The following is a 26013-nucleotide window of genomic DNA, read 5'->3' on the forward strand; positions in this document are numbered from 1 at the left end:
AACAGTGAGTGAAGCACCCAGGATGGGTGGTCCTGGAGTCAGACCCTCACCTACTGTGCACCCTGTAATGACAGCCGAGGTGTCACAGGGCTGGGCACCGGACCACAGGACAGCCTCATGCATATGCTGGCCTGGGAAAATGCACGTCCGTGATGACGTGCTGGAGCATTTTATTAAACAGAAGAGGTCAAAAGGCAACACTCGATTTGAGCATATAAATGGACTGGAAAGCCAGTGTTTTCGATGACCTGCCATTTCCCCGGGAAAGCTGAGACCCCATAATGGCTGTGTTTTTCAATGCCACTGCCAAGTTTTGCAGGAAGTTAGGCACATAACACTGAAACACATCTCAGTCTGAGTTCCTACTTAGAAAAACATACGGTTGCAAAAATATAGCCCGGAGTAGAGCTTGCTTGATAATCCTTCCATTTCTGCCTTCCCCTTAGAGGCCCCCACAGGCCTTGCACAACCATCACCCGATGTGAGCCCAGCCCGCCCGGCAGGCCAGCCCACGTTCTGCGGGTGAGGTAACCTGGCTCAGTCATGTGGCAAGCACGTGGCAGAACTGGGACTTGACTCAAAACATTCAAAAGGCATCAGGGAAACGCTGGGGCATGTCTAACCTTCCTGGACTGGATGGGCAGCTCTCTCCAACTGCTCCATCAGAGGTTTCTACACCAGAGCTAAGGTAAATGTTACCAAGAGAAGGAGAAGACTTGGCAAATGAAAAGAGAGCTTTTCGAAATCACAAGGAAAAAGACATCTCAATTAAAAATGAGCAAAGAGAAGAGAGAGGCAATTCAGAAAGAAGAGATGCAGCAAAGTTAGAAAGAAAATGTTCCATCTCACTAGTAATTTAAGTATTACAGGGCCAGGCATGCTGGCTCACACCTGTAATCCCACCACTTAGGGAGGCCGAGGTGGGTGAATCACCTGAGGTCAGGAGTTCAAGACCAGCCTGGCCAACATGATGAAACCCCGTCTCTACTAAAAATACAAAAATTAGCCAGGCATGGCGGCAGGTGCCTGTAATCCCAGCTACTCAGGAGGCTGAGGCAGGAGAATCACTTGAACCTGGGAGGCAGAGGCTGCAGTGAGCTGAGATCACGCCATTGCACTCCAGCCTAGGGAACAGAGTGAGACTTCAACTTCGAAAAAAAAAAAAAAAGGCAGAGAAGCCAAAACAATTGTGAAAAAGAATAATAAAGTGGAAAGAGTCAGTCTACCTGATTTCAAGACTGACTCTATAGCTAGAGTAGTTAAGACAGTGGAGTATTGGCAGGGGGCGGGCACAGATAGTAATGCACAGAACAGAATGGAGAATCTGAGAAACAGACACACACAGATATGCCCAGTGGATTTCTTGACAAAGGTGCAAAAGTATTTCAGGAGGAAGGACAGCCTTTCCACAAAGGGCGCTGGAGCAATCGGCATCCATAGGAAGAACATGGCCCTCGAACTAAAAGTCTTATGCTTCGTACAAAATGTAACTCAAAATGGATCATGAATTCAAATGTAAAACATAATCCTCAGGATCTAGGGCAAGGCAAAGAGTTCTTAGACTTGACACCAAAAGCTCGATTCATAAAAGGAAAGATTGGCAGACAAACTTTATGTTTGCACTGTGAAAGAGCCACGTAAGGCCTGGCGTGGTGGCTCATGCCTGTAATCCCAGCACTTTGGGAGGCCGAGGCAGGAGGATCACCAGAGGTTGGGAGTTCAAGACCAGTTTGACCTACATGGAGAAACCCCATCTCTATTAAAAATGTAAAATTAGCCAGGCATGGTGGCGCATGCCTGTAATCCCAGCGACTCGGGAGGCTGAGGCAGGAGAATCGCTTGAACCCGGGAGGCCGAGATCACACCATTGCACCATTGCACTCCAGCCTGGGCAACAAGAGCAAAACTCCGTATTGAAAAAAAAAAAGGCCGGGCGCAGTGGCTCACACCTGTAATCCCAGCACTTTGGGAGGCCGAGGCAGGCGGATCACCTGGGGTCAGGAGTTCAAGACCAGCCTGGCCAACATGGCTAAAAATACAAAAAAAATTAGCTGGGTGTAGTGGTGTGCACCTGTAATCCCAGCTACCCAGGAGGCTGAGCCAGGAGAATTGCTTGAACCCAGCGGGCAGAGGCTGCAGTGAGCCGAGACTGTGCCACTGCACTCTAGCCTGTGTGACAGAGCAAGACTCCGTCTCAAAAAAAAAAAAAAAAAAAAAAAAAAGCCAGATAAAAAGATGAAAAGGCAAGCTACAGACTAGAAAGAAAGGTTTGCAAAGCACATATCCAACAAAGGACTACTATCTAAAATATATACTAGAGAGCTCTCAAATTCAACAGCATAAAAAAGAAAACAATCAAATTAGAACACGGGCAAGCCAGGCGTGGTGGTGCACACCTGTAGTCCCAGCTACTCAGGAGGCCAAAGCAGGAGGATTGCTTGATCCCAGGAGTTCAAGACCACCCTGGGCAACATAACAAGATCTGATTTCTTAAAAAAAAAAAAAACACGAAGAAGAAAAGAACATGGGCAAAAGATCTGAAGGCAAAAAGACATTTTACCAAAGAGGAAATATAGCAGATGGCAAATGAACATACAAAAATATGTTTAACATCATTAGCGAATAGGAGAATGCAAATTAAAACCATAGTGAGATGTCACTGCACTCCATCAGAGTGGCTAAAATAACAAATATTGTGACAACATCAAATGCTGGTGAGGATGCAGGGAAAATGGGCCACTCATACACTGCTGATGGGAAAGTAAAAAGGTACGGTGACTCTGGAAACAGACTAGCAGTTTCTTAAAAAAAAACAACAACAAAAAAAACTAAACACAACACGAAACTACCACATGAACCAGCAACTGTCCTGGGCATTTACCCGAGTGAAATGAAGAGTGATGTTCATACCACATCCTGTATGCAGTGTTGGCCACAGCTTTATATGTCACTGCTCCAAACTGGTAACACCTCGATGTCCTCCAATAAGTGAGTGGTTCAGCAAACTGTGGTCCAAGCACACCGTGCAATACTACTCAGCAATGAAAAGGAATGAAGGGCTGACACACATGCAATAATCTGGATGAATCTCCAGAGAATTATGCTGAATGACAAAGGCCAAACCTCAAAGGTTACATACTGAATAATTCCATTAGATAACATCATTAAAATGATAAAATTGTAGAAATGAACAGAGTGGTGGTTGCCGGGGATAAGGAAGAGATGGGCTGGGAGGGAAGTGGGTGTGCCTATAAAAGGGCAACAGGAGGGGGGTGTTCTGTACCTGGCTATCAACAAGACCCTATCTCTACAAAAAAAAAAAAAAAAAAAATAGCCAAGCATGGTGGCACATGCCTGTGGTCCCAGCAACTCAGGAGGCTGAGGCAGGAGGATAGCCTGAGCCCAGAAGTTCAAGGCTGCAGTGAGCTACGATCGTGATACTGCACTCCAGCCTGGGCAACAGAGCTGTCTCTTAAAAAAGAAAAAAAAGCTTTCAAACCTTGATTCTGTGCTCCGATGCCCTCCCCAGTCCATGTCACTCACCTTGCTGCTTTGCTGAATGTCTAAACTCTCAGGGGTGGTTCTATTGCTTCTCGGTTCCTCTCCAGGGCAGGGAATGCATGCCGTATCCCTGTGCCATGCCCCACTGCAGGCCCTGAGTTCTGTCTGGGCTGGATGGAGGCCCTGAGCATGTCCATCTTTTTTTTTTTTTTTTTTTTTTGAGACAGAGTCTCACTTTGTTGCCCAGGCTGGAGTGCAATGGTGCAATCTTGGCTCACTGCAACCTCCGCCTCCCAGGTTCAAGTGATTCTCCTGCCTCAGCCTCCCAAGTAGCTGGGATTACAGGTGCATGCCAACACATCTGGCTAATTTTTTGTATTTTTAGTAGAGACAAGGTTTCACCATGTTGGCCAGGCTGGTCTCGCCCTCCTGACCTCAGGTGATCCACCTGCCTCGGCCTCCCAAAGTGCTGGGATTAAGGCGTGAGCCACCTTGCCTGGCCAGGGCATGTCCAACTTCTGCTGGTCTCACAAGGTGGTCACTTGGGTCCCCAGAGAATTCAGGACTCTTCCTTCAGATCCTGAACATAGCCATCATCATCAATATCCCGGATGCAATACTGTACCACCATTATGCAAATGTTACTTCAGAGGAAACTGGATAAATGGTACAGACTCTTTTTTTTTTTTTGAGATGGAGTCTCGCTCTGTTGCCCAGGCTGGATGGCAGTGGTGCAATCTTGGCTCACTACAACCTCCGCCTCCCAGGTTCAAGCAATTCTCCTGCCTCAGCCTCCCGAGTAGCTGGAATTACAGGCACCCACCACTGTGCCTGGCTAATTTTTATACTTTTAGTAGAGACGGGGTTTCACCATGTTGGCCTGGCTGGTCTTGAACTCCTGACCTCAGGTGATCTGCCTGCCTTGGCCTCCCAAAGTGCTGGGATTACAGGCGTGAGCCACTGCGCCCACCCAGACTCTCTAACAACTGCAAGTGAGTCTACAATCATCTCAAAATGAGAGTTTTGTTTTTTCTTTAGAGACTTAGGAAACCTAATGACCAAATGCAAGGTGACATTTGCAGACAATCAGGGAAATGTGAATATGGTCTTGGTATCAGATAATACCAAAGGCATTATTATTAGTTGTGTAAGGTGTGATAAGGCATTGTGGTTATGTAAAGGAAAACGGTCTTAACTGTTAGAGATGCATGTTGAAATACAATTTCTTTTATTTATTTATTTATTTTATTTTATTTTTTGAGATGGAGTCTTGCTCTGTCGCCAGGCTGGAATGCAGTGGTGAGATCTCCACTCACTGCAAGCTCCACCTCCCGGGTTCACGCCATTCTCCTGCCTCAGCCTCCCGAGTAGCTGGCACTACAGGTGCCCGCCACCTCGCTCGGCTAATTTTTTGTATTTTTTAGTAGAGACAGGGTTTCACCGTGTTAGCCAGGATGGTCTCGATCTCCTGACCTCGTGATCCGACCGCCTCGGCCTGCCAGAGTGCTGGGATTACAGGCATGAGCCACTGCGCCTGGCCTACAATTTCTAAGATTCAAAAAAACAGGCCAGGTGCAGTGGCTCACGCCTGTAATCCTAGCACTTTGGGAGGTCGAGGAAGGCAGTTACCTGAGGCCGGGAGTTCAAGACTAGCCTGGCCAACGTGGTGAAACCCTGTCTCTACTAAAAATACAAAAAAATTAGCGGGTGTGGTGGCATGTGCCTGTAATCCCAGTTACTCTGGAGGCTGAAGCAGGAGAAATGCTTAAGCCCAGGAGGCGTAGGTTGCAGTGAGCCGAGATCATGCCACTGCACTCCAGCCTGGGCTACAGAGTGTGACTTCGTCTCAAAAAAAAAAAAAAAACAAAAAACACACAACAGGAGGCTGGGTGCAGTGGCTCACGCCTGTCATCCCAGCACTTTGGGAGGCCGAGGCGGGTAGATCACCTGAGGTCAGGAGTTCTAAATCAGCCTGGCCAATATGGTGAAACCCCGTCTCTACTAAAAATATAAAAATTAGCCAAGCGTGGTGGTGGGCACCCGTAATCCCAGCTACTCAGGAGGCTGCGGCAGGAGAATCACTTGAACCCGGGAGGCAGAGGTTGCAGTGAGCTGAGATTATGCTACTGCTCTCCAGCCTGGGCAACAGGAGTGAAACTCCATCTCAAAAAAAAAAAAAAAAAAAAAAAAAACCACAGGAGCCAGAGCCAGGTGTAGTGGCACTCACCTGTAGTCCCAGCTACTCAAGAAGCTGAGGCAGGAGGATTGCCTGAGGCCAGGAATTCCAGGCTGCAGTGAGCTATGATCACTGGGCCTGTGAATGGCTACTGCACTCCGGCCTGCACAACATAGCAAAATGTCATCTGGAAAAAAAAAAAAAAAAAACCTAAGAACTAAAAATATCAAAGGGTGGTACAAAGAAACCTGCAAAATATTGATAACTGTTGTAAATGGGCGGTAGATACATGGGAATTCATTAAACCCTTCCCTCTACATTTATTTATTTATTTTTATTTTTATTTTTATTTTTATTTTTTTTTTGAGACGGAGTCTCGCTCTGTCCCTCAAGCTGGAATGCAGTGGCACGATCTCAGCTCACTGCAAGCTCCGCCTCCCGGGTTCATGCCATTCTCCTGCCTCAGCCTCCCGAGTAGTTGGGACTACAGGTGCCCGCAACCACGCCCAGCTAATTTTTTTGTATTTTTCTTAGTAGAGACGGGGTTTCACCGTGTTAGCCAGGATGGTCTTGATCTCCTGACCTCGTGATCTGCCTGCCTCAGTCTCCAAAAGTGCTGGGATTACAGGTGTGAGCCACTGCGCCCGGCCTTTATTTTATTTTTCACAGAGACAGAGACTTGCTCTGTCACCCAGGCTAGAGTACAGTGGTGCCATCATGGCTCACTGCAGCCTCAACCTCCTGGACTCAAGGGATCCTCCTTCCTCAGCCTTCCAAGTAGCTGGGTAAGTGCATGCCACCACACCCAGCTAATTACTATTTTTTATTTTTTGTAGAGACAGGGTCTCGCTTTGTTGCCCAGGCCAGTCTCTAACTCCTGGGTTCAAAAGATCTTCCCACCGGGGCCTCCCAGGGTGCTGGGATTACAGGCGTGAGCATGCCCAGCCATCGACTTTTAATGGGTTTAAAGGCCATTTGGGCTGGGCGAGGTGGCTCACGCCTGTAATCCCAGCACTTTGGGAGGCTGAGGTGGGTGGCTCATGAGGTCAGGAGATCGAGACCATCCTGGCTAACACGGTGAAACCCCGTCTCTACTAAAAATACAAAACATTAGCCGGGCGTAGTGGCAGGCACCTGTAGTCCCAGCTACTCAGGAGGCTGAGGCAGGAGAATGGCATGAACCCGGGAGGCGGAGCTTGCAGTGAGCCGACATTACGCCACTGCACTCCAGCCTGGGTGACAGAGCGAGACTCCGTCTCAAAAAAAAGATAAAAAAAAAAAACGACCGGCCGGGCGCGGTGGCTCACGCTTGTAATCCCAGCACTTTGGGAGGCCGAGGCGGGCGGATCACGAGGTCAGGAGATCGAGACCACGGTGAAACCCCGTCTCTACTAAAAATACAAAAAAATTAGCCGGGCGTGGTGGCGGGCGCCTGTAGTCCCAGCTACTCGGAGAGGCTGAGGCAGGAGAATGGCGTGAACCCAGGAGGCGGAGCTTGCAGTGAGCCGAGATCGCGCCACTGCACTCCAGCCTGGGCGACAGAGTGAGACTCCGTCTCAAAAAAAAAAAAAAAAAAAAAAAAAAAACGACCTATCGGGTACTATGTTCACTAACAGGGTAACAGGATCCGTATTCCAAACCTCAGCATCATGCAATATTCTCATGTAACAAATAGGCACGTGTACTCTCTCTGTATCTACAATTTAAAAAAGCTGAAATCCAAGAAAGAAAAAAGAATTTCTATTAATAAAAAAAAAAAAAAAAGGCCATTTGATGTGCTTCTGCCTTGGCAAGGACCCTAATGGCACAAGCTGTGTAAGGTTTAAGTGTGACAAATGAGGAGAGCTTGGTGACAGGATCGTGCTTCTGTCAAACAATACAAACTGGCATTCCTTTAGAACACACACAAGTGTGCCCTACCATGGCTACAAGGTCTGCTCCTGGGAGACTGATAAGTGATGCAGGAGTGGGGGAAGGGCAAGAGGGTTCGCTGTTTTCCCCTCTTGAGGGCACAGATGCAGACTGCGAGGCACTGGAAACAGCAGAGGACTGGTTAAGCTGCTAATAAATTGCTGAGTCTCCATGGGACAGAACAAATACCTTACAGCAGTCAAAACAGCAGAATGTTTACAAATGGGGTCCAATCTTCATCAGCTTGCTAAACGAGAAGGGTGCAATCTAGCAGGTACGGTGTGACCTGGCTTATAAGCACACGGTATCCTATCACCCCGCTATTGGAACCTGGCGGCACAGGGCCATGCTTACCAGGATTTCTATGGGCCAGCTAGTTTGCTTCCTCATGGCTTCCTATGTTCCCTGGTGTACTATGTCAGCACGAGCTGCTTTTGTAAATTAAGACAGAAATAGAAAGATGTGCAAGGAAAAGCAGGATCTGAAGGAATTTTCATGGATTCTCCCCAGGGACCCAAATGAGTGCCTTGTGAGACCAGCAGAAGACGAACATGCTCGGGGCTCAAGGCCTCCATCCAAACCAGACAGAACTCAGAGCCTGCAGTGGGGCATGGCACAGGGGTAAGGCCTGCAGTTGCTGCCCTGGAGAGGAACCAAGAAGCAAGAGAACTGCCCTGAGCATTTAGACATGCAGCAAAGCAGCAAGGTGAATGACATGGACCAGGAAGGGCGTCAGAACACAGAATCAAAGTTTGAAAGCTTTCTTTTTTCTTTTCTTTTTTTTTTTTAAGAGACGGCTCTGGGCCAGGCATGATGGCTCACACCTGTAACCCCACACTTTTGGAGTCTGAGGTAGGTGGATCACCTGAGGTCAGCAGTTTGAGATCAGCCTGGCCAACATGGTAAAAGCCTGTCTCTACTAAAAATATAAAATTAGCCAGGTGTGGTGGCACACACCTGTAATCCCAGCTACTTGGGAGGCTGAAGCAGGAGAATCGCTTGAACTAGGGAGGCAGAGGCTGCAGTGAGCCAGGATCACATCATTGCACTCCAGCCTGGGCAACAAGAGTGAAACTCCATCTCAAAAAAAAAAAAAAAGAGAGACAGCTCTGTTGTCCAGGCTGGAGTGCAGTGGCATGATCATAGCTCACTGTAGCCTCAAGCTCCTGGGCTTAAGTGATCCTCCTGCCTCAGCCTCCTGAGTAGTTGGGACCATAGCCATGCACCACCATGCGTGGCTAATTTTTTTTTTTTTTCATTTTTTTGTAAAGATGGGAGTCTCATTATTTTGCCAGGCTGGTCTTGAACTCCTGGCCTCAAGCAATCCTCCTGCCTTGGCCTCCCAAAGTGCTGGGATTACAGGCGTGAGCACTGATCTCAGCATTCCAGAAACAGAATTGCTGGAGAAAAAAACATCGCCTGCAGCCTGCAGCAGGCTTCCTGCCTTGATGCACTGCCCTGTGGAGGATGCAGGACTATGCTGAGCCCTAAAGGTCTTCAGGAGAGACTGCCCGGCTCCGTCTACACCTACGGGCTGTGTTCTCCCATCTTGCTTCACTAAGAGAAGCTGTCTCATGTGGAAGTCAACAGTGCTGCCAGACAAATGTGGATTTGAGTCCTGTCCTGCTGCTGGAATACTGTGCAACCCTGGGGCGGGGTGAGCAGCCTCTCTGTGCCTCAGCTTCTGCATCTGGAGATGAGGGTGAGCACTCCCACCCCCGGGAACTTGTCAGTCGCCAGCTGTTGTGATTCCTGGTATCCTCCTCATCGCTCTCCTTCCACTGGCTCCAGGTAAAAATGTACCCTCTCCCCAGAAACATCCCTCCATCTCTGTTCCATCTCCAGCTACTGACCTCCCCCTACCCTTCATATAAAACCTCCTGGAAGCCAGATGCGGTGGCTCACACCTATAATTCCAGCACTACGGGAGGCCAAGGCGGGTGGATCACCTGAGGTCAGGAGTTCGAGACCAGCCTGACCAACATGGAGAAATCCTGTCTCTACTAAAAATATAAAATTAGCTAGGCATGGTGGTGCAGGCCTGTAATCCCAGCTACTCAGGAGGCTGAGACAGAAGAATCATTTGAACCCAGGAGGCAGAGGTTGCAGTGAGCCCAGGTTGCGCCATTGCACTCCAGCCTGGGCAACAAGAGCAAAACCCTGTCTCAAACAAACAAACAAACAAAAAATCCTCCTGAAAAAGAGTCCACCCTTAGATTCTCCAGCTCTCCCTTCTTTGGACCTGGAAATTTATTCGTTTGCTCACTCAATCAACACATGCTGAATTCGTGCTAAGAGGCAGCACTGGGGATACAAAAGTGTGTAGAACAGAGTCCTGGGCTTCAGGCCAGGTGTGGTGGCTCACGCCTGTAATCTCAGCACTTCGGGAGGCCAAAGTGGGTAGATCACCTGAGGTCAGGAGTTCGAGACCAGCCTGGCCAACATGGTGAAACTCTGTCTCTACTAAACGTATAAAAATTAGCTGGGCATGGTGGCGGGTACCTGTAATCCCAGCTACTTGGGAGGCTGAGGCGGGAGAACCGCTTGAACCCAGGAGGCTAGAGGTTGCAGTGAGCCAAGATCGTGCCATTGCACTCCAGCCTGGGTGACAAGAGTGAAACTCCATCTCAAAACAAAACAAAAACAAAAACAAAATAAACAAAAAATAGAGTCCTGGGCTTCAGGAAGGGCAGGCGGGACAAAGTCAGCCCAGGACTATAGCACAGGGGACCACATGACATGACTGCAGCAGTAGGCACAGTGAGGGGAACTCAGGGCCTGGGGCCAGGTGTGCACCGGGACAGAGAAGACAGGCGAGCTGTGAGTGATTCAGCACGGCCCCAGCCAGGTGGAAGGACACGAGCGTGGGATGCCAGGGTCTGTGCATGCTGTGCTGAGAAGACGGGATGTCATCCCCAGGGCAAGCAGAGCCCGGGAAAGGGGTGCCTGCAGGCCAGCAAGCTGGGCGTATATGCACAGGAGATGGTAAACAGTAGGAATCTGCTGCAAGGAGGTGGGGAGCAGGAGCAGGGCTGGAAGGAAGCGATCAGAGAGAGACTGCCATGGCCCTCCAGCAGCAGGAGGTCTGGGGACTGCAGCAACTCACAGTGCAGACACCCGGAGAAGGAGGGCATGCCAGTTCCCTAAAAAGGAATGTGTTTCCTTGGAATGTCCCCAGGGGCATTGAGGTGGAAATCTAATTGCCATTCTAGACGCCTTGGTGCAGGTGTGGAGGTGAACATCGGGACCCTCCCCACCCCCAGCCTCATGGAGCCATGACAAAGCACAGAGATGGCTGCCAAGAGCTAGATGGAAGAGACAGGATGGAGGGCCAGTCCGCAGCCAGCAGCAGACATACACCCAAGCAACAGGAGACCTGGAAGGCGCCTCCTCCATGGCTGAGCCTGTCTAGGGAGCCTCGGTCAAGCGAGGCTGTGGAGCACCTGCACCAAAGCAGTGCCAGAGACAGGCCAGCCACGGGGAGGGAGGGAGGAGGCTCCACCACAGGAAACACCAGGGGAGCTGGGTCCTGGAGGGATCTAGGGGCAGGCATGTAGGGAAGGGCTCAAGGGTCCTGTGCAGCCACGCAGAGGGCAGAAGGGATGGAACTGGAATGGCGCCCAGGCAGGAGGGGAGCAGATTCCAGCTCTCCCTCCTGAAAATGCTGCTTAAGAGCAAAAGCAGATGAAGCCTCCGAGCAGTCCTCCCAGCTGCTGACCTGTGTCTCCTGGACATCACCCCTCCCGGGCATCTCAGAGAACAGACCTATTCGGTTCCATCTGTTTCCTTCCTCTGACCCATGAGCAGTCTCCCTGGAGAGACATGGGAGAGCAGTCACCCGAGACTGGGGCGGGGGGGACACCGAGAAGGGCTCAATGACTCAGCAGTGTGTCCTCCGCAGCAGGAGCACCCACCGCCTCCCACAAGGACCCACTTCCCAGAGTCTCCCAATTTTCCGAAGTGAACCCCGGACCTTCCCAACATTCCTTTCCTGCATCAGCTACTCCTGGGCTCCAATGTCCCTGCCATCTACTATTCCCTAACAGAGCACACTGCCCAGGACTCAGTTGGGATGGGTCTAGCCTCCTGTCGGGGTGTTCCTGACAGTGGGGGGTGGCTCCCTGCCAAGGATGCCAGGTCAGTGCCATGCCACCTTCCTCCTCATTGCTGTGGGTGGCAGCGTCAGCCTCCCAGTGCACTGTTCTTTTTCTGGACCCTCTAAACATCAGGCACCCCTCGAGGCTCCCGGACTCCACAGTGAGCAGAAAGATGGTTGCTGCCACCATGGAGCATCACAGTCTGGTCAGGGCATCAAAGCCAGTGAGCTGACACACACACCAACACAGAAAAGCAAACGCACGGCAGGGGTGACGAGGACAAAGACAGGGGCTCTGTCCTGATGGGAGGGCTGCCCCGCCCCCACCCCGCTTGCCCCACACATGCCTCTGCAGAGCCTGGCCCAGCCTCCTCACCCACGGCCCTGCCTTCACCCGCCTCCCCACTGCACTCGCACACAGCCACTCCTCTGCTCAGAAAGGCTCTTCAAGGTGTGCAACGGAGGCTAAGGTCCAAACCCTCAGCCCAGTCCTCAAAGTGCTCCCTGGCCATCTCCTACCTTGCCGGGCTGATTTCACTCCACACACACACTCACATACACACACTCAGCCACACACACATACACACAATCACACATGTACACTCAGGCTCACCCACATACACTCACACTCACACATATCACACTCCAGCTTCACCTCCTTCCCCCGGCTGGCAAAGCTCTACTGAACATATCGGGCACCTTTCACTCCTTGTCTTGGCACAAGATGCAGTCATGCATTGTTTAACCACAGGGATGCGTCCTGAGAGTTGCAGCGTCAGGTTAATTTCATCATCGTGAGGACATCCTGGAGTGAACTTACACAAACCTAGAAGGCAGTGCCTGCTCCACGCCTAGGCTGTGGTCTAGCCTATTACTCCCAGGCTACAAACCTGGGCAGCGTGGCCCAGTACTGAAAACTGCAGGCAACTGTAACACAATGCTAAGTAGCTGCGTATCTAAACATATCTAAACATAGCAAAGGCACAGGAAAAATACAGCAGTATAATCTTACGGGAGCACTGTCACATATGCAGTCCATCATGGTTATGCGGTGCGTGACTGTATTCCCTATGCCTGGGGCCTCTGCCTACTGCAGGCCAACGCCCTGCTCTAAAACGATCCTAGTTTCCCCCAACTGAAACAAGTCTGTCCTGCCTCCACACTCCCATAGCCCCAAACTTTGACAAGGGACACTTCCTGAAGTCGATTTGATGGAAAAGCTGCTGTAATGAACGGCCCCTCTCACTACATTCTTAATGCCTGGAGGGTGGAGGGATCACGCTGTGCCCTCCTAGAAGCAGGCCTTCAGTAAATGTCTGTTGAGGGCATGGGTGAGATTAAAGTGTTGAGGAAGGCAGGTGGTGGGCTGAGTGCAGGAAGGTGCAGTTGGCAGTGGGGAGCGGGCAGACATAGCTCCGTGGCTCAGTAGCAGTGAGGACAAGCCACCAAGCCACTCTGGGCCTCAGTGTCCCCATCTGTAAAATGAGAATAGACAGCACCTGGCCTGAGGATGCTGGTAAGTCCCAAATGAGAATATGCAAGTGAAATACACTCTGCAATGGGAAGCCATTATTACATCCCCTATTATGGTTAATCTTGTATTATTATTCCTGAGACGGGGGAGCAGCCTGTATTTACAAAGAATGGTGGGCAGGGAGGGAGGTCAGGCAAGGCTGTGAATCAGCATATGAGTCGCAGGTGTAAAATCACAGTCCTTATAGCCTACCCTGCCAATTGATCCTTGCCAAGCAATAAAGTATTTCAACAAATGTTGGCTACACTATGGTACATATGGTAGCCATTTGCTCTCTCAACTCATCAGCTAAGCAGCTCCCAACATCTAAGACAGAACGATGTTTCAGTTCGGGAATGGTGGCTCAGGCCTGTAATCCCAACAGTTTGGAGATTAAGGCAGGAGGATCCCTTAAGGTCAGGAATTCAAGACCAGCCTGGGCAAAATAGTGAGACCCTAGCCCTACAAAAATTAAAAATCAGAAAATTAGCTGGGCGTGGTGGTGTGCTGAGGAGCACCTGTAGTCCCAACTACTAAGGAGGCTGAGACAGGAGGATGAACCCAGGAGTCTGAGGCTGCAGTGAGCCGTGATGGTGCCACTGCACTCCAACCTGGGCGACAGAGCCTGTCTCTAAAAACAAAAAAAAGAACAGTGTTTCACCAATTCTCTTAGTCTCAGCTGTCATTTTCTTTAAAAAAATACAATTTTACACATAGCAGATAAGCACACACCTGTAAAAACCCACTTAGTGTGAATTAAAGGACATTTTAAATGTGCATTAAATGTGAATTAACGACATTTTCTAGTGGCTAAGAGTCAACAACAAATTAAATCAATAAAGTCAACTGACTGTGAATGCCAACTCAGAGGCTGGCCTAAAAGAAAATGCCAATTCCATGGCCTGGTGTGAGCAAGCAAAATAACAGCAACAATTTGTACCCTGGTGATGGACAACCTTGCCCAGCCCATCAGCAATTGTGGAGCCTTCTCCACCACTCCAGAAGCCTCAACCCACAGAGAAAGTCTCCAAAGCCAGCACAGGGGGTGCCGCGGGCACAGAGCGTTCTAGTTCTTAGCAAAGAAAAAACTCAAAGGGAAGAATGTTTGCAAGAATATGCGCCTAGGCCAATTGTGTCTGGGACCCCCCAACCACAAACAGTGCCATTTGTAGGGTGTGGGGGGAATTGAGGGGGACAGTCCATCCCCATAAGCGTACAGTCCTGGTTAAACACACAGTGTGAGGGCCTCATCATCAAGTTTTTTCGTGTTTCATCTTTCCCCTTTGGAGAGTGTGAAATGAGATAGTTTTCTCTTCCACTGGAAAATATAAAATTGAAAAGCACATCCTCTTCAGATTAAGAAAAGCCAGCTGGGGCCTGGCGCGGTGGCTCACGCCTGTAATCCCAGCACTTTGGGAGGCCGAGGCGGGCAGATCTTGAAGTCAGGAGATCCAGACCAGCCTAGCTAACATGGTGAAACCCCGTCTCTACTAAAAATACAAATATTAGCCGGGCCTGGTGGCGGGTGCCTGTAGTCCCAGCTACTCAGGAGGCTGAGGCAGGAGAATAGTGGGTGAACCCGGGAGGTGGAGCTTGCAGTGAGCCGAGATCGCGCCACTGCACTCCAGCCTGGGCGACAGAGCAAGACTCCATCTCTAAAAAAAAAAAAAAAAGAAAGAAAGAAAGAAAAGCCAGCTGGGCATAGTGGCTGACACATGCAATCCCAGCACTTTGGGAGGCCGAGGCAGGTGGATCGCTTTGAGCTCAGGAGTTCGAAACTGGCCTAGGCAACATGGAGAAACCCCGTCTCTACAAAAAATACAAAAATTAGCAGGGTGTGGTGGCACACACCTGAGGGCTGAGGCTGGAAAATCGCTTGAACCCGAGAGGCAAAGGTTGCGGTGAGCTGAGATCGCACCACTGCACTCCAGCCTGGGTCACAGAGTGAGATCCTGTCTCAAAAAAAAAAAAAGAAAGAAAGAAAGAAAAGCCAGTTTTCTACAGATTGGCGTAATGACAGAGGCACACTTGTTGATGTCACTTGCACAAGAGGGAAGCCCTTTCCTCACCCTCTGATGAGTGGAGGTGAGGAGGTAGCAGGGCCCCAGCCCTGGTGGTGCCCTGACTGCTGTCACCAGCCAGTGGGCTTGAGCAGGAGGCTCTGGGCCCTGTGCCTGTTTCTTCACCCGAGAGACAAAACGTTCCCGTCTGTCAACTACCCTCAAAGGCAGCTGGAGAGACAGACTGCGCTCCTGGCTGCTGTTCCAAGTACCCAGCCTCCAATCAACAGATATCACCGGCCTACTATGTGCCAGCAGCCCAGATTTCAGGGGCTGGGAACCCAGCAGGGAGCAGGAAAGACAGAGCTCCTCGACCCTCCCAGAGCCCACGGTGTGGCAATCATAGGACAAAATGGTGGCTTTGGAGCCCATGGTCTGATCCAGACGCCTGCTCTCCATGGGGGTCTGACGGGTTGTTTTACCCCTCTCCCTCTCAGTTTCCTCATCTAGAAACAAGCACAGGGACGATGGCACCATTGTTGGTCCCACAACACTCCCTCACTCCTGCATCAGACCTGTGCCCCAAATCTCTCCCCAGGGCCCAGAGCTGCCTGCCTGGGCCCACTCACTGGTGAGGGCAGTCAGGGTACCACCAGGGCTGGGGTCCCGTTGCCACCTGTTCTGGGAGACCAGGTTACCAGAATCAGGGAAGTGGGGGGCAAGGCATGGTGGCTCACGCCTGTAATCCCAGCACTTTGGGGAGCCGAGATGGTTGGATCACTAGAGGCCAGGAGTTCGAGACCAGCCTGGCCAACATGGTGAAACCCTGTCTCTACTAAAAATATAAAAAAATTAGCCAGGCTTGGTAGTTTGCACCTGTAATCCCAGCTACTTGGGAGGCTGAGGCAGGAGAATTGCTTGAGCCCAGGTGGCGGAAGCTGCAGTGAGCCAAGATCATGCCATCACTCCAGCCTGGGTGACAAAGCAGGACTCCACCTCAAGAAAAAATAAAATAAAACAAAGAGTCAGGGAAGTGAGGCTCTGAGAAGGCAGGGGGGTGCCAGGAAGCTGTTGAAGATGGTGCTGGGAGAGAGGGCCTGTGCAGAGGGTGGGGGCAGGACACTGGTCCACGCAGTGTGCGGCCAGTCAGAGAGGCTGCACCCAGCTGCTTCCTCCAGGCCTGTTGGAACGGAGGAGGGAAAAGACAAAAGGAGGCACAGGCGCCCTCTTCCTCCTGTCCTTTATTCCCAGCCCAATGGAGGTGATTCATCCCACCACTGTGGGTGCCACCTGACTTCCATGAGCGTGTCACACTATGTCCTAATTTTCTGTGTGCCTGGGTGCCCAGCTGCAGTTGAGCTGACCTGGAGGGTGGGGCTCGGTTTTATTTATCTTGGTCACAAGACAGCACACAGTAGCTCAGCAAGCAGAATCTCATGGTGCCCCAGCCCCAGAGCTGGTCTTCTTTTTGACTGTACCTAAATGTGGGGTCTCACATGGCTTGGAGGGTTTCCTGCAAAGTCAAAGTCAGTTGACTCAACTGACACAGCCACAGCCCATCAGACTCTGCCCACCGGGCACTCCCACCGTTGCTGTCCTGGCTCCCTGAAGGTGGCCTCAACCTGACGGCTGCAAACACTATGCCTGCTTCTTCTCCCACCTAGACCCTCACCTGTCCAAATAGCTACCCCACATACTCCTTCCACCCCCAGCCCTTTCTACTCTTCTTGAAACAACCTCAGGCCAGGTTTCTCTTGATCACTTCATGCCCATATCACAGAGACTGTCTCGGAGCTAGAACCCAGCTCCAAGCACTCCCTGTGTAAGCAGCCAGATCATCTAAAGGTGTCACTCCTCAAGAACCTGCCATAGCTCCCTACTGCCTCTCATAATGTGGCCCATGCTACTCTTCCTTCAACAGATGACTGCTGAGCACCTGAGTGCCAGTTGCAGCCTGGCAAACAAGGATGAATAAAACAGGCACAGTCTCTGCCCTCGTGGACCTAGTCTAGATGGTTGGGGAAGACAGACCATCAATCAACCCGGCAAAGAGAAAATTATAAACGGCTAAATGGAAAAGGTGTCCATCTCCACCAGTGGTAACAGAGAAGCTGGGCCAGTTTGTCAGGAAAGGCTTCCCTGAGGAAGTGATGCCCCAGCTGATATGAAGAGGTGTAGGGATTCACCAGAGGATGAATGGTTTGGAAAGAGCATTCCAGAGAGAGGGAACAGCAGATCCAAAGGCCTTGAGGCAAGATGAAGGACCGCCTGCGCAGATGACAGAAAGAGGGGCCAGGGGGCCATAGGGCAGAGGGAATGAGGACTGCAGGCCTGGGAAACATGGGGAGCAGGTGTGCTGTCAGCTGCCGGTAAGCAGCGCCTGATCCAGCCTGGCTGGTGTGCCCAAGAGAAGTGACTTTATGTTAGCCTGACCTGCAGGCAGTCAGTAAACAGATTCTGTTATCAGGTCTACATTCCACACCACAGGCAGTGCAGATGGAAATCTGAGACAAATGTCTGCAGTCATCTGTAACCTTTACTTTCACCCAACAGCTTGTAGTATCAAGAGCTGGGACTCCTATGAAGGGAAAAGCCCAAAGAAGCTTTAAGAGCTAATGGTCTGCACTCTGTGCAGAAGCAAACTTCAGGGCCACCACTCTGACCAGCAGTAAAGCCCAGTCCAGTGCGGACAGTGGGCAGGTCTCAGCTCCTCAGCCCCCATCAGCCACTGGCCACTCTCCGGGCAAGCAGACATCCTGTCAGTTGGGCCAATTTGTAGCCCAGACACAAACTCTCACGTCTTATTTACCAAAAGACCTTCCTTTCATCCCTGAGCCGCCTAAATTAAAAGAAGGACATGAACCCCAAAGTCCCAGCCGCATGTTTTGGCCCTCTGACCTAGACCTGCAGCCTCTCAGCTCTGGCTCAGTCCTCTTTGCCTCCGTGTGAAAGGCCATTCCCCATGGCCTAGACCAGGGGTGTCCAATCTTTTGGCTTCCCTGGGCCACACTAGAATTGTTTTATGCCACACATAAAATACACTAACACTAACACTAACGATAGCTGATGAGCTTAAAAAAATTCACGGGTGGGCATGGTGGCTCACGCCTGTAATCCTAGCACTTTGGGAGGCCGAGGCAGGCAGATCACGAGGTCAGGAGATCAAGACCATTCTGCCTAACCGGTGAAACTCCGTCTCTACTAAAAATACAAAAAATTAGCCGGGTGTGGTGGCGGGTGCCTGTAGTTCCAGCTACGCAGGAGGCTGAGGCAGTAGAATGGCATGAACCTGGGAGGCAGAGCTTGCAATGAGCCGAGATGGCGCCACTGCACTCCAGCCTGGGCGACAGAGCAAGACTCCGTCTCAAAAAAAAAAAATTTCACAAGAAAACCTCATAATGTTTTAGGAAAGTTTACAAATTTGTGCTGGGCTGCATTCAAAGCCATCCTGGGCCACATGCAGGCATGGGTTGGACAAGCTTGGCCTACACCAAACACACCCTCTCCTCCATACAACCATGTCTAACACCCAAATGGAAGCTAGTCATCTGCCCCTCCTGCAGCTTGGACCACCCGTGACCTGAGCCTCTGCTGTGGGCTGGGCCTGGACAACTCAATTCTGCATGGGCCAGGGGCACTGATTACCACTCTGGCAGGGAAACCTCTGGATTCTCCTAAAGACAGCTGGCTGGGAGTGGTGGCTCACACCTGTAATCTCAGCGCTTTGGAGGCAGAGGCAGGAGGATCACTTGAGGTCAGGAATTCGAAACCAGCCTGGGCAACACAGCAAGATCCTGTTTCTACAAAAAAATTAAAAATTAGCCAAGTGTGGTGTTGCATGCCTGTAGTCTCAGTTCCTAGGGAGACTAAGGCAGGAGGATCACTTGAGGCCAAGAGTCGAGGCTGCAATGAGCTTTGATTGCACCACTGTACTCCAGCATAGGCAATAGAGCAAGATCCTGTCTCTAAAGGAAAAAGAAAGACAATAAGCAGGCCTTTCCATGTCCCTCTCTACCTTTTAATGAGATGAGATTAAAGTAATAAAATAAAAACTCAGACTACATGATATCTAATAACTAGGTATAAAAACAAATGAGGTTAGATGTCATAAACTTTAAAAAACAAAAAACAAAAACAAAAAAACTTTCCAAGACAAGAAACTATGGTGCAATGAAGAGGCCTGAACCTGTGTCAGAAAAGCCATGTCAGCCTGAAATCACTGGGTACAAACTTGGGCAAGGGACATAACAATCTCTGGCCTCACTTTCTCTCTCTTTTTTTTTGATACAGGTCTTGCTCTGTCGCCCAGGCTGGAGTACAGTGGTGCAATCTTGGCTCACTGCAACCTCTGCCTTTCAGGTCCAAGCAATTCTCCTGCCTCAGCCTCCTGAGTAGCCGGGACTACAGGCATGTGCCACCACGCCTGGCTAATTTTTGTATTTTAGTAGAGACAGGGTTTCACCATGTTGGCCAGGCTGGTCTTGAACTCCCGACCTCCAGTGATCTACCCTTCTTGGCCTCCAGTGATCTGCCCCTCTTGCCCCTATACACTGAAGATAATACTGGCCAGAGTGACCGGGAGGATGAACCAGGCAATCTAAGATGTTTTCTTTACTCAGTCCTTCCAGCCTAGTGGTGAGACCTTTCCTGACCTGCACATCAGATTGGAACCTGCCCTGCTCTACTCATCTCACAGCATCAATCCCCACCGGATGTACCACACATTGGCTCATTTCTTTATATCCGGGCCCCTACCAAGGATGTCAGCCCCGTGAGGCGGCGCTGCCTTCAGATTCACTGTTCCATCCACTGCCCAGAAAGTGCCCAGCAAAAAGAAGATGCCAAATAAATACTCACTGAACAAACAGTGTGATCTACAAAAGGAAGGCATGAGGGCCAGGCGTGGTGCCTCGTGCCTGTAATCCCAGCACTTTGGGAGGCTGAGGCAGACGGATCACATGAGGTCAGGAGTTCGAGACCAGCCTAGGCAACATGGTGAAACCCCGTCTCTACTAAAAATACAAAAATTAGCTGGGCGTACTGGTGGGCACCTGTAATCCCAGCTACTCAGGAGGCTGAGACAGGAGAATCACTTGAATCCAGGAGGCGGAGGTTGCAGTGAGCCAAGACAGCGCCATTGCACTCCATCCTGGGTGACAAGAGTGAAACTCTGTCTCAAAAAAAAAAAAAAAGGAAGGCACTGAGAGCACATGCATCACACGGCAGGGTCCTGACACTCTACTGTGACAAAGCGTCAAGCGAGTCCACAGTACCATTCTGCAGATGAGAAAACTAAGGTACAGAAAGTATTTGCAGGACTGAGGGCAGTGAAGGAATATCTGGGAATCCAAACAAACATCTAAGGACCTAAACATTGAAAAGCAGGCACCACTGCACCTGATGGTGCTTGCTTTTCTTTTTTTTTTTTTTTTTTGAGACGGAGTCTCACTTTGTTGCCCAGGCTAGAGTGTGCAGTGGCGTGATCTTGGCTCACTGCAACCTCCGCCTCCTGGGTTCAAGTGATTCTCCTGCCTCAGGGTCCCGAGTAGCCGGGATTACAGGCATCCGCCACCACGCCCGGCTAATTTTTTGTATTTTTAGTAGAGATGAGGTTTCACCATGTTGGCCAGGCTGGTCTCGAACTCTTGACCTCAGGTGATCCACCTGCCTCAGCCTCCCAAAGTGCTAGGATTATAGGCGTCAGCCACTGCGCCCGGCCCAGAAAGTGGTTTTAAAGTTCAGAATGGGGGTGGAGGGGTCTTGCCCAGTGAGAATCTATTTAGTCGAAACAACAACAACAACAACAACAACCACAAAAAAAAAACAGGCCAGTGCAGGTCAATAAGTGACAGTCAGGGAATTCTGGATCTTTCAGGAGTGGATTTTACTCTAAAACTTCGTTCTCATCAATTTAGACTGCATCGCCATTAGCATTCTACTAAGATAGACTAGCAATTATTTCAGATGAAGAAAAGAAACAAGGGACAAGAGGACAAGTAAGTGTCTGAGCCACTCAGCATTCATTCCAGACACACTGGCCGGGTGCTGCTCTGGGAGGGGTGCCCAGCAGGCCGTCTGGAACAGCAGGGCTCTGCGGCAGGAGGACGCAGGTGTGACCTCAGCTCTGCGCCCACCAACTATGAGACTTCAGCCAGTTACTCTATTTCTGTGGGTCTTGGTTTCCTCACTTGTAAAAGGGGAATAAAAGCCTCCTAGAATGCAGGCACCTACCAAAATACAGCAAAAGCTCCTAGATGAAGAATGCATGACAAGGGGGAAAGGAGGAAGGTGTAGCTCTTTGGGCCCAGGGCAGTCTCTCCTCATCACTGAGCCCAGTTACCATGCGCTTCCTAGGTACAGCGGTCACAAAAGGGACCCACGGAAGGTACAAGGGAGAGAACTCTCATTCGGGTGGGGCTAAGGGAAGACAACACAGAGGAGGCCTCAGAGACCGTGCTTCAGGGCAGGCAGCACGCGGCAGGAGCTCACAGTGATGTTCTAGCAACCGGAGCAACACAGCTAAGGATGCTGAGGCTAGAAAGTGTTGCCAAGAGCCAAAAGTGCAGGAAAGGGACCCAGCAAGGTTAGGTGGAGTCGATTCAGGGCTTACTAAGCTCATCAAAGCTGACTTTTTTTGAGACTCAGTCTCATCCTGTCGCCCAGGCTGGGGTGAAGTGGCGCGATCTCAGCTCACTGCAACCTCCGTCACCTGGTTTCAAGCGATTCTCGTGCCTCAGCCTCCCAAGTAGCTGGGATTATAGGTGTTTGCCACTATGCCTGGCTAACTTTTGTATTTTTAGTACAGACAGGGTTTTGCTATGTTGGCCAGGCTGGTCTCGAACTCCTGGCCTCAAGCAATCCATCCGCTTCAGCCTCCTAAAATGCTGGGATTATAGGCGTGAGCCACAGCGCCCAGCCGTAAACTGACTTCTTTCGGAGGAAGGGGAATGGGAGCTGTGAAAGGCTTCTGGAACAGGGGAACACGTTTTTTTTTTTTTTTTTTTTTTTGAGACGGAGTCTCGCTCTGTCGCCCAGGCTGGAGTGCAGTGGCGCAATCTCGGCTCACTGCAAGCTCCGCCTCCCGGGTTCACGCCATTCTCCTGCCTCAGCCTCTCCGAGTAGCTGGGACTACAGGCGCCTGCCACCACGCCCGGCTAATTTTTTGTATTTTTAGTAGAGACGGGGTTTCACCCTGGTCTCGATCTCCTGACCTCGTGATCCGCCCGCCTCGGCCTCCCAAAGTGCTGGGATTACAAGCGTGAGCCACCGCGCCCAGCAGGGGAACATGTTTTAGATGAATCCTAGCCAGATGCAGTGGCTGACCTCTGTAATTCCAATACTTTAGGAGGCTGAGATAGAAGGATTACTTGAGGCTAGGGGTTTAAGACCTGTCTAGGCAACATAGCAAGACTTCATCTCTACAAAAAAAAATGTTTAATTAGCTGGGTATGATTGATGCGCTCCTGTAGTCCCAGCTACTTGAGAAGCCAAGGTGGGAGAATTGCTTGAGCCCAGGAGTTTGAGGTTGCAGTGAGCTATGATCCTACCACTGCACTCCAGCCTGGGGGACAGAGCGAGACCCTGTCTCAAAAAACAAAAAGAAGATGACTTCCACAGTGGCGTGGGATTAAATGGTAGGGAGTGGGCAAGTAGTAAGTAGGATGGCCCAGCCTACTTTGAGGCATAGCAAGGAAATGGCCTATTCCAGAGTCCAGCAGGCTGGCAGAGGTGCAGGAGAGAGACACCTTCTGGACTCCAGAAGGCAGGTTTGGAGTCCTCTGCATAGAAGCTCCAGGGAGGGAGCACACAGATAAGATGCAGGTGGGGAGGCTGAAATTAGGGGACAAGAGGGAGAGACTGAAAGGAGAGAGGATGAAGAGTGAAGACCGATGGGCTCCAGTGTTGCGGAGTTCGAGGAGGATCGGCTGCAGCCACAGGGCACCGGGGTTAAGGACAGAGGGGCCGCTGGTAACCTCGGGGAGTACAAGGAGGGAAGAGATCTGGATGCATTTCCATGGAAGGCTTTTTGGAAAGCAGAAGAGAGCTGAGCAGGGCGACAGGGAGACACACAGATCACTGAGATGCTGTTGGGGAAAAAAAAAAAATCACTCCTAAAGAGGCAGGAGTGCAGACCTTTCGAATTTACATTGATATTCAGGGTCAGAAAAGAGTATATAAGGAAGGAGATTCTAAGATGATGTCGAGGAGTACAGAACAGACTGAAAAAGATGGGATGCGGATAGGAAAAGTGCAGACGGGAGTGGGAGTGGAGAAAACACACCCCTCCTCCCCTAGGCTAGCCCACTGGGTTATCCACTTTGCTCACCTTCACCTGGCCATCTGCTTGCCAAGTGTGCTATGTCACCGAAATCCAACCAGATCACAGGTACCTGTTGCAGGGTGCTTCCCTGTTGCCCCCAACCAAAAATTTTGGAATCATACCCTTGGTTCCCCCAGAGTTATCTGTGAACCCAAGTGATCTCCTCAGCTAGACAGTAAGGGTCTGGGAGGGCCATGCCTCACACCTCACACAGTAACCCATGGTGTAGATTTTCACTCGAGAGCAAGTGTAGAGAAGTGCTGACATTTCCAAACGAAGAAAACCAGGCCACACCTTCATTCAACAAATGTATAGGGAAAGGAACAGGAAGAGGCTAAGAAGTCAGTGACCTGGCCGGGTGCAGTGGCTCACCCCTGTAATCCCAGCACTTTGGGAGGCCAAGGCGGGTGGATCACTCGAGGTCAGGAGTTTGACACCAGCCTGGCCAACGTGGTGAAACCCCGTCTCCACTAAAAAAAAAATACAGAAATTAGCCGGGTGTGGTGGCACGTGCCTGTAGTCCCAGCTACTTAGGAGGCTGAGGCAGGAGAATCACTTGAACTCAGGAGGCGGAGGTTGCAGTGAGCTGAGATCATGCCACTGCACTCCACCCTGGGTGACAGAGCAATACTCCAACTCAAAAAAAAAAAAAAAACTGGACAGGAAGTTTTAGAAAGATCCACACCTCCCAAATTGGGAGTGCTTAGTGCTTTCTTATGAAATGATCTTAGGTGATTTTCCTCGACTCCCGCCGTCCCCGCCCCCCACCCCCCCAACCCCCCCGACTACATACTCTAAACTGCAGCACTTAGCTATTAACACCTACTATCTGTAGGACACTTAACAGTTTACAGAGCACTTTCATGTCAGTAACAAGAACTTGCTAATTAATAATCACCGGGTTTTAGCACTGTTAACTTAGTGACAGTGTTGCAAACTGGCTAGCTGTGCACTTCTCTCTCCTTGGGTCAGCTAACCAGTCATGCAAGCATGCAACCGGCCTATCAGCTCTCTTTGGGTTTGGAATTCTTACTTGCTGCAGTCTCTACTCCCAAACGTCCAAATCTGGCAGAGATTAAATGATGACAGTAATCATAGGATCACTGAGTGCCTCTCATATGCTAGGCACTGTTCTAAGCGCTTTTTCACGTGCTTAGTTTTCACGTATCTCCATTTCCCAAAGGAAGCAACTGATGGGTGGAAAGGCTAAGAGCTTCAACCAAAGGCACAGAGAAATCGGGGCTGGAGCCAAGATTTGAACACATGATCTGACCCTGTGTCCTCACTCTTAATCACTATGCTGTGCTAGATCATTCTAGCAAAATGCTTATATGGTGCTTTGCACAACACAGCTATTCAGCAAATAAAGGCAGCTGTGATTAGCATAACACAGGTAGTTTCTAGTTCCCACGAGTGTCACCTCCAGGAGAGCAGCGACCTTGTCTGGAAGAATGCAGCGCTCCCAGCACCTGACCCAAAGCACATTTGACGGATGGATAGAAAATGAATGAATGAAAGTCTCTCCCAAATAACAGAGCTGCCTACGCAAGGCTCTTTTTCGCATGTCTGTGTCGCGCCATCGATACTGCCCCTTCGTAAGCGCATCAGGCGAATTTGAGGACAGACAGGCGCCCGGAGACGTGCGATCTGCGCCCGCTGCAGGGGTGGCGGAAGCAGCTTCCAAGGGAGGCAGCGGATCAGTCTGAGATCGCGCTGTTGCTGACGGATCCGGGCTCCGGCGAGGCTCTGACTTGCACCCAGCAGGGACCCTGCCCGCCCGGGCGCCGGGACCGGCGGGAGACAAAGACTCGCCGGGCCGCCGCGCCGACAGAAACGCTCGCACCCCTCGCCCACCTCTCCGGGATGCAGCCCAGCGCCTCCGCGGGTCCCCGGCCTGGGAGCTTCAGCGGCGGCAGGGTCTGGGCCCTGGGCGGAGAGGACACGCGCTGCGCACCTCCTCGCCTCGCCGGTGCCCGCGAGGGTCGCTCGGGCACGGGAGGCCGCGGGCCACGGCCTGTCACCTTCAGGGCCGCCTGCCCACCCGCCCGCCGCAAGCCCTTCAGCACGCGCCGCCCCCGCCGCCGCCTGGCTGAGTCTCCCAGCGCCTCAGCCTCGCCGCACCGCTCGCCTCGCGCCCTGCACCCCGGCGCCGCCCCCAGGCCCGCCCGGCCCGTACCTGCTGGGAGAGTGGAATGAGCGGCGCCGCCATCTTCCCGCGGACTCGGGCTCTGAGCGCCGGGGGAACGGGGGCGGGGCCGCAGCCGCGCGTGCGCACTGGGACGACGGGAGGGCGGTGCGCACGCAGCCTGCCCCGGGAGAAGGCGGGGCCGTAGGCAGGGCCACGCACGCGCAGTCAGGCCGGGAGGGGCGGGGGCGGGGGCGGGGCCGCGCACACGCAGCCGGGAGGGGCGGGGCCTGAGGCGTCTGCGTCTTCTGTGCTCTGAGGCCTGCTATCCCTGCTCCTCCTTCCAAAGTTGTTCGGACTCTCGTACCGCT

At 51.3% G+C, this 26013-nt stretch overlaps 1 protein-coding gene across 23 annotated transcripts in view; it reads right to left on the reverse strand.

Moving 5' to 3' along the window:
- Positions 1-25840, reverse strand: part of EPS15L1 (epidermal growth factor receptor pathway substrate 15 like 1) — a 116487-nt gene extending 90647 nt beyond the window's left edge. For 16 of the 23 annotated variants that reach the window (XM_063616219.1, XM_063616222.1, XM_063616225.1 and 13 more), the window contains exon 1: positions 25694-25795. In XM_063616219.1, the coding sequence (XP_063472289.1) occupies positions 25694-25726 (33 nt within the window). In that variant the 5' untranslated portion in view covers positions 25727-25795. Of the gene's footprint in view, positions 1-25693 lie in introns of all 23 variants that reach the window. The other 7 variants (XM_063616211.1, XM_063616217.1, XM_055239147.2 and 4 more) reach the window with 4 other exon arrangements.
- Positions 25841-26013: the final 173 nt, after the last annotated feature.

Source organism: Symphalangus syndactylus, chromosome 13, assembly GCF_028878055.3.
Source record: "Symphalangus syndactylus isolate Jambi chromosome 13, NHGRI_mSymSyn1-v2.1_pri, whole genome shotgun sequence".
NCBI lineage: Eukaryota > Metazoa > Chordata > Mammalia > Primates > Hylobatidae > Symphalangus > Symphalangus syndactylus.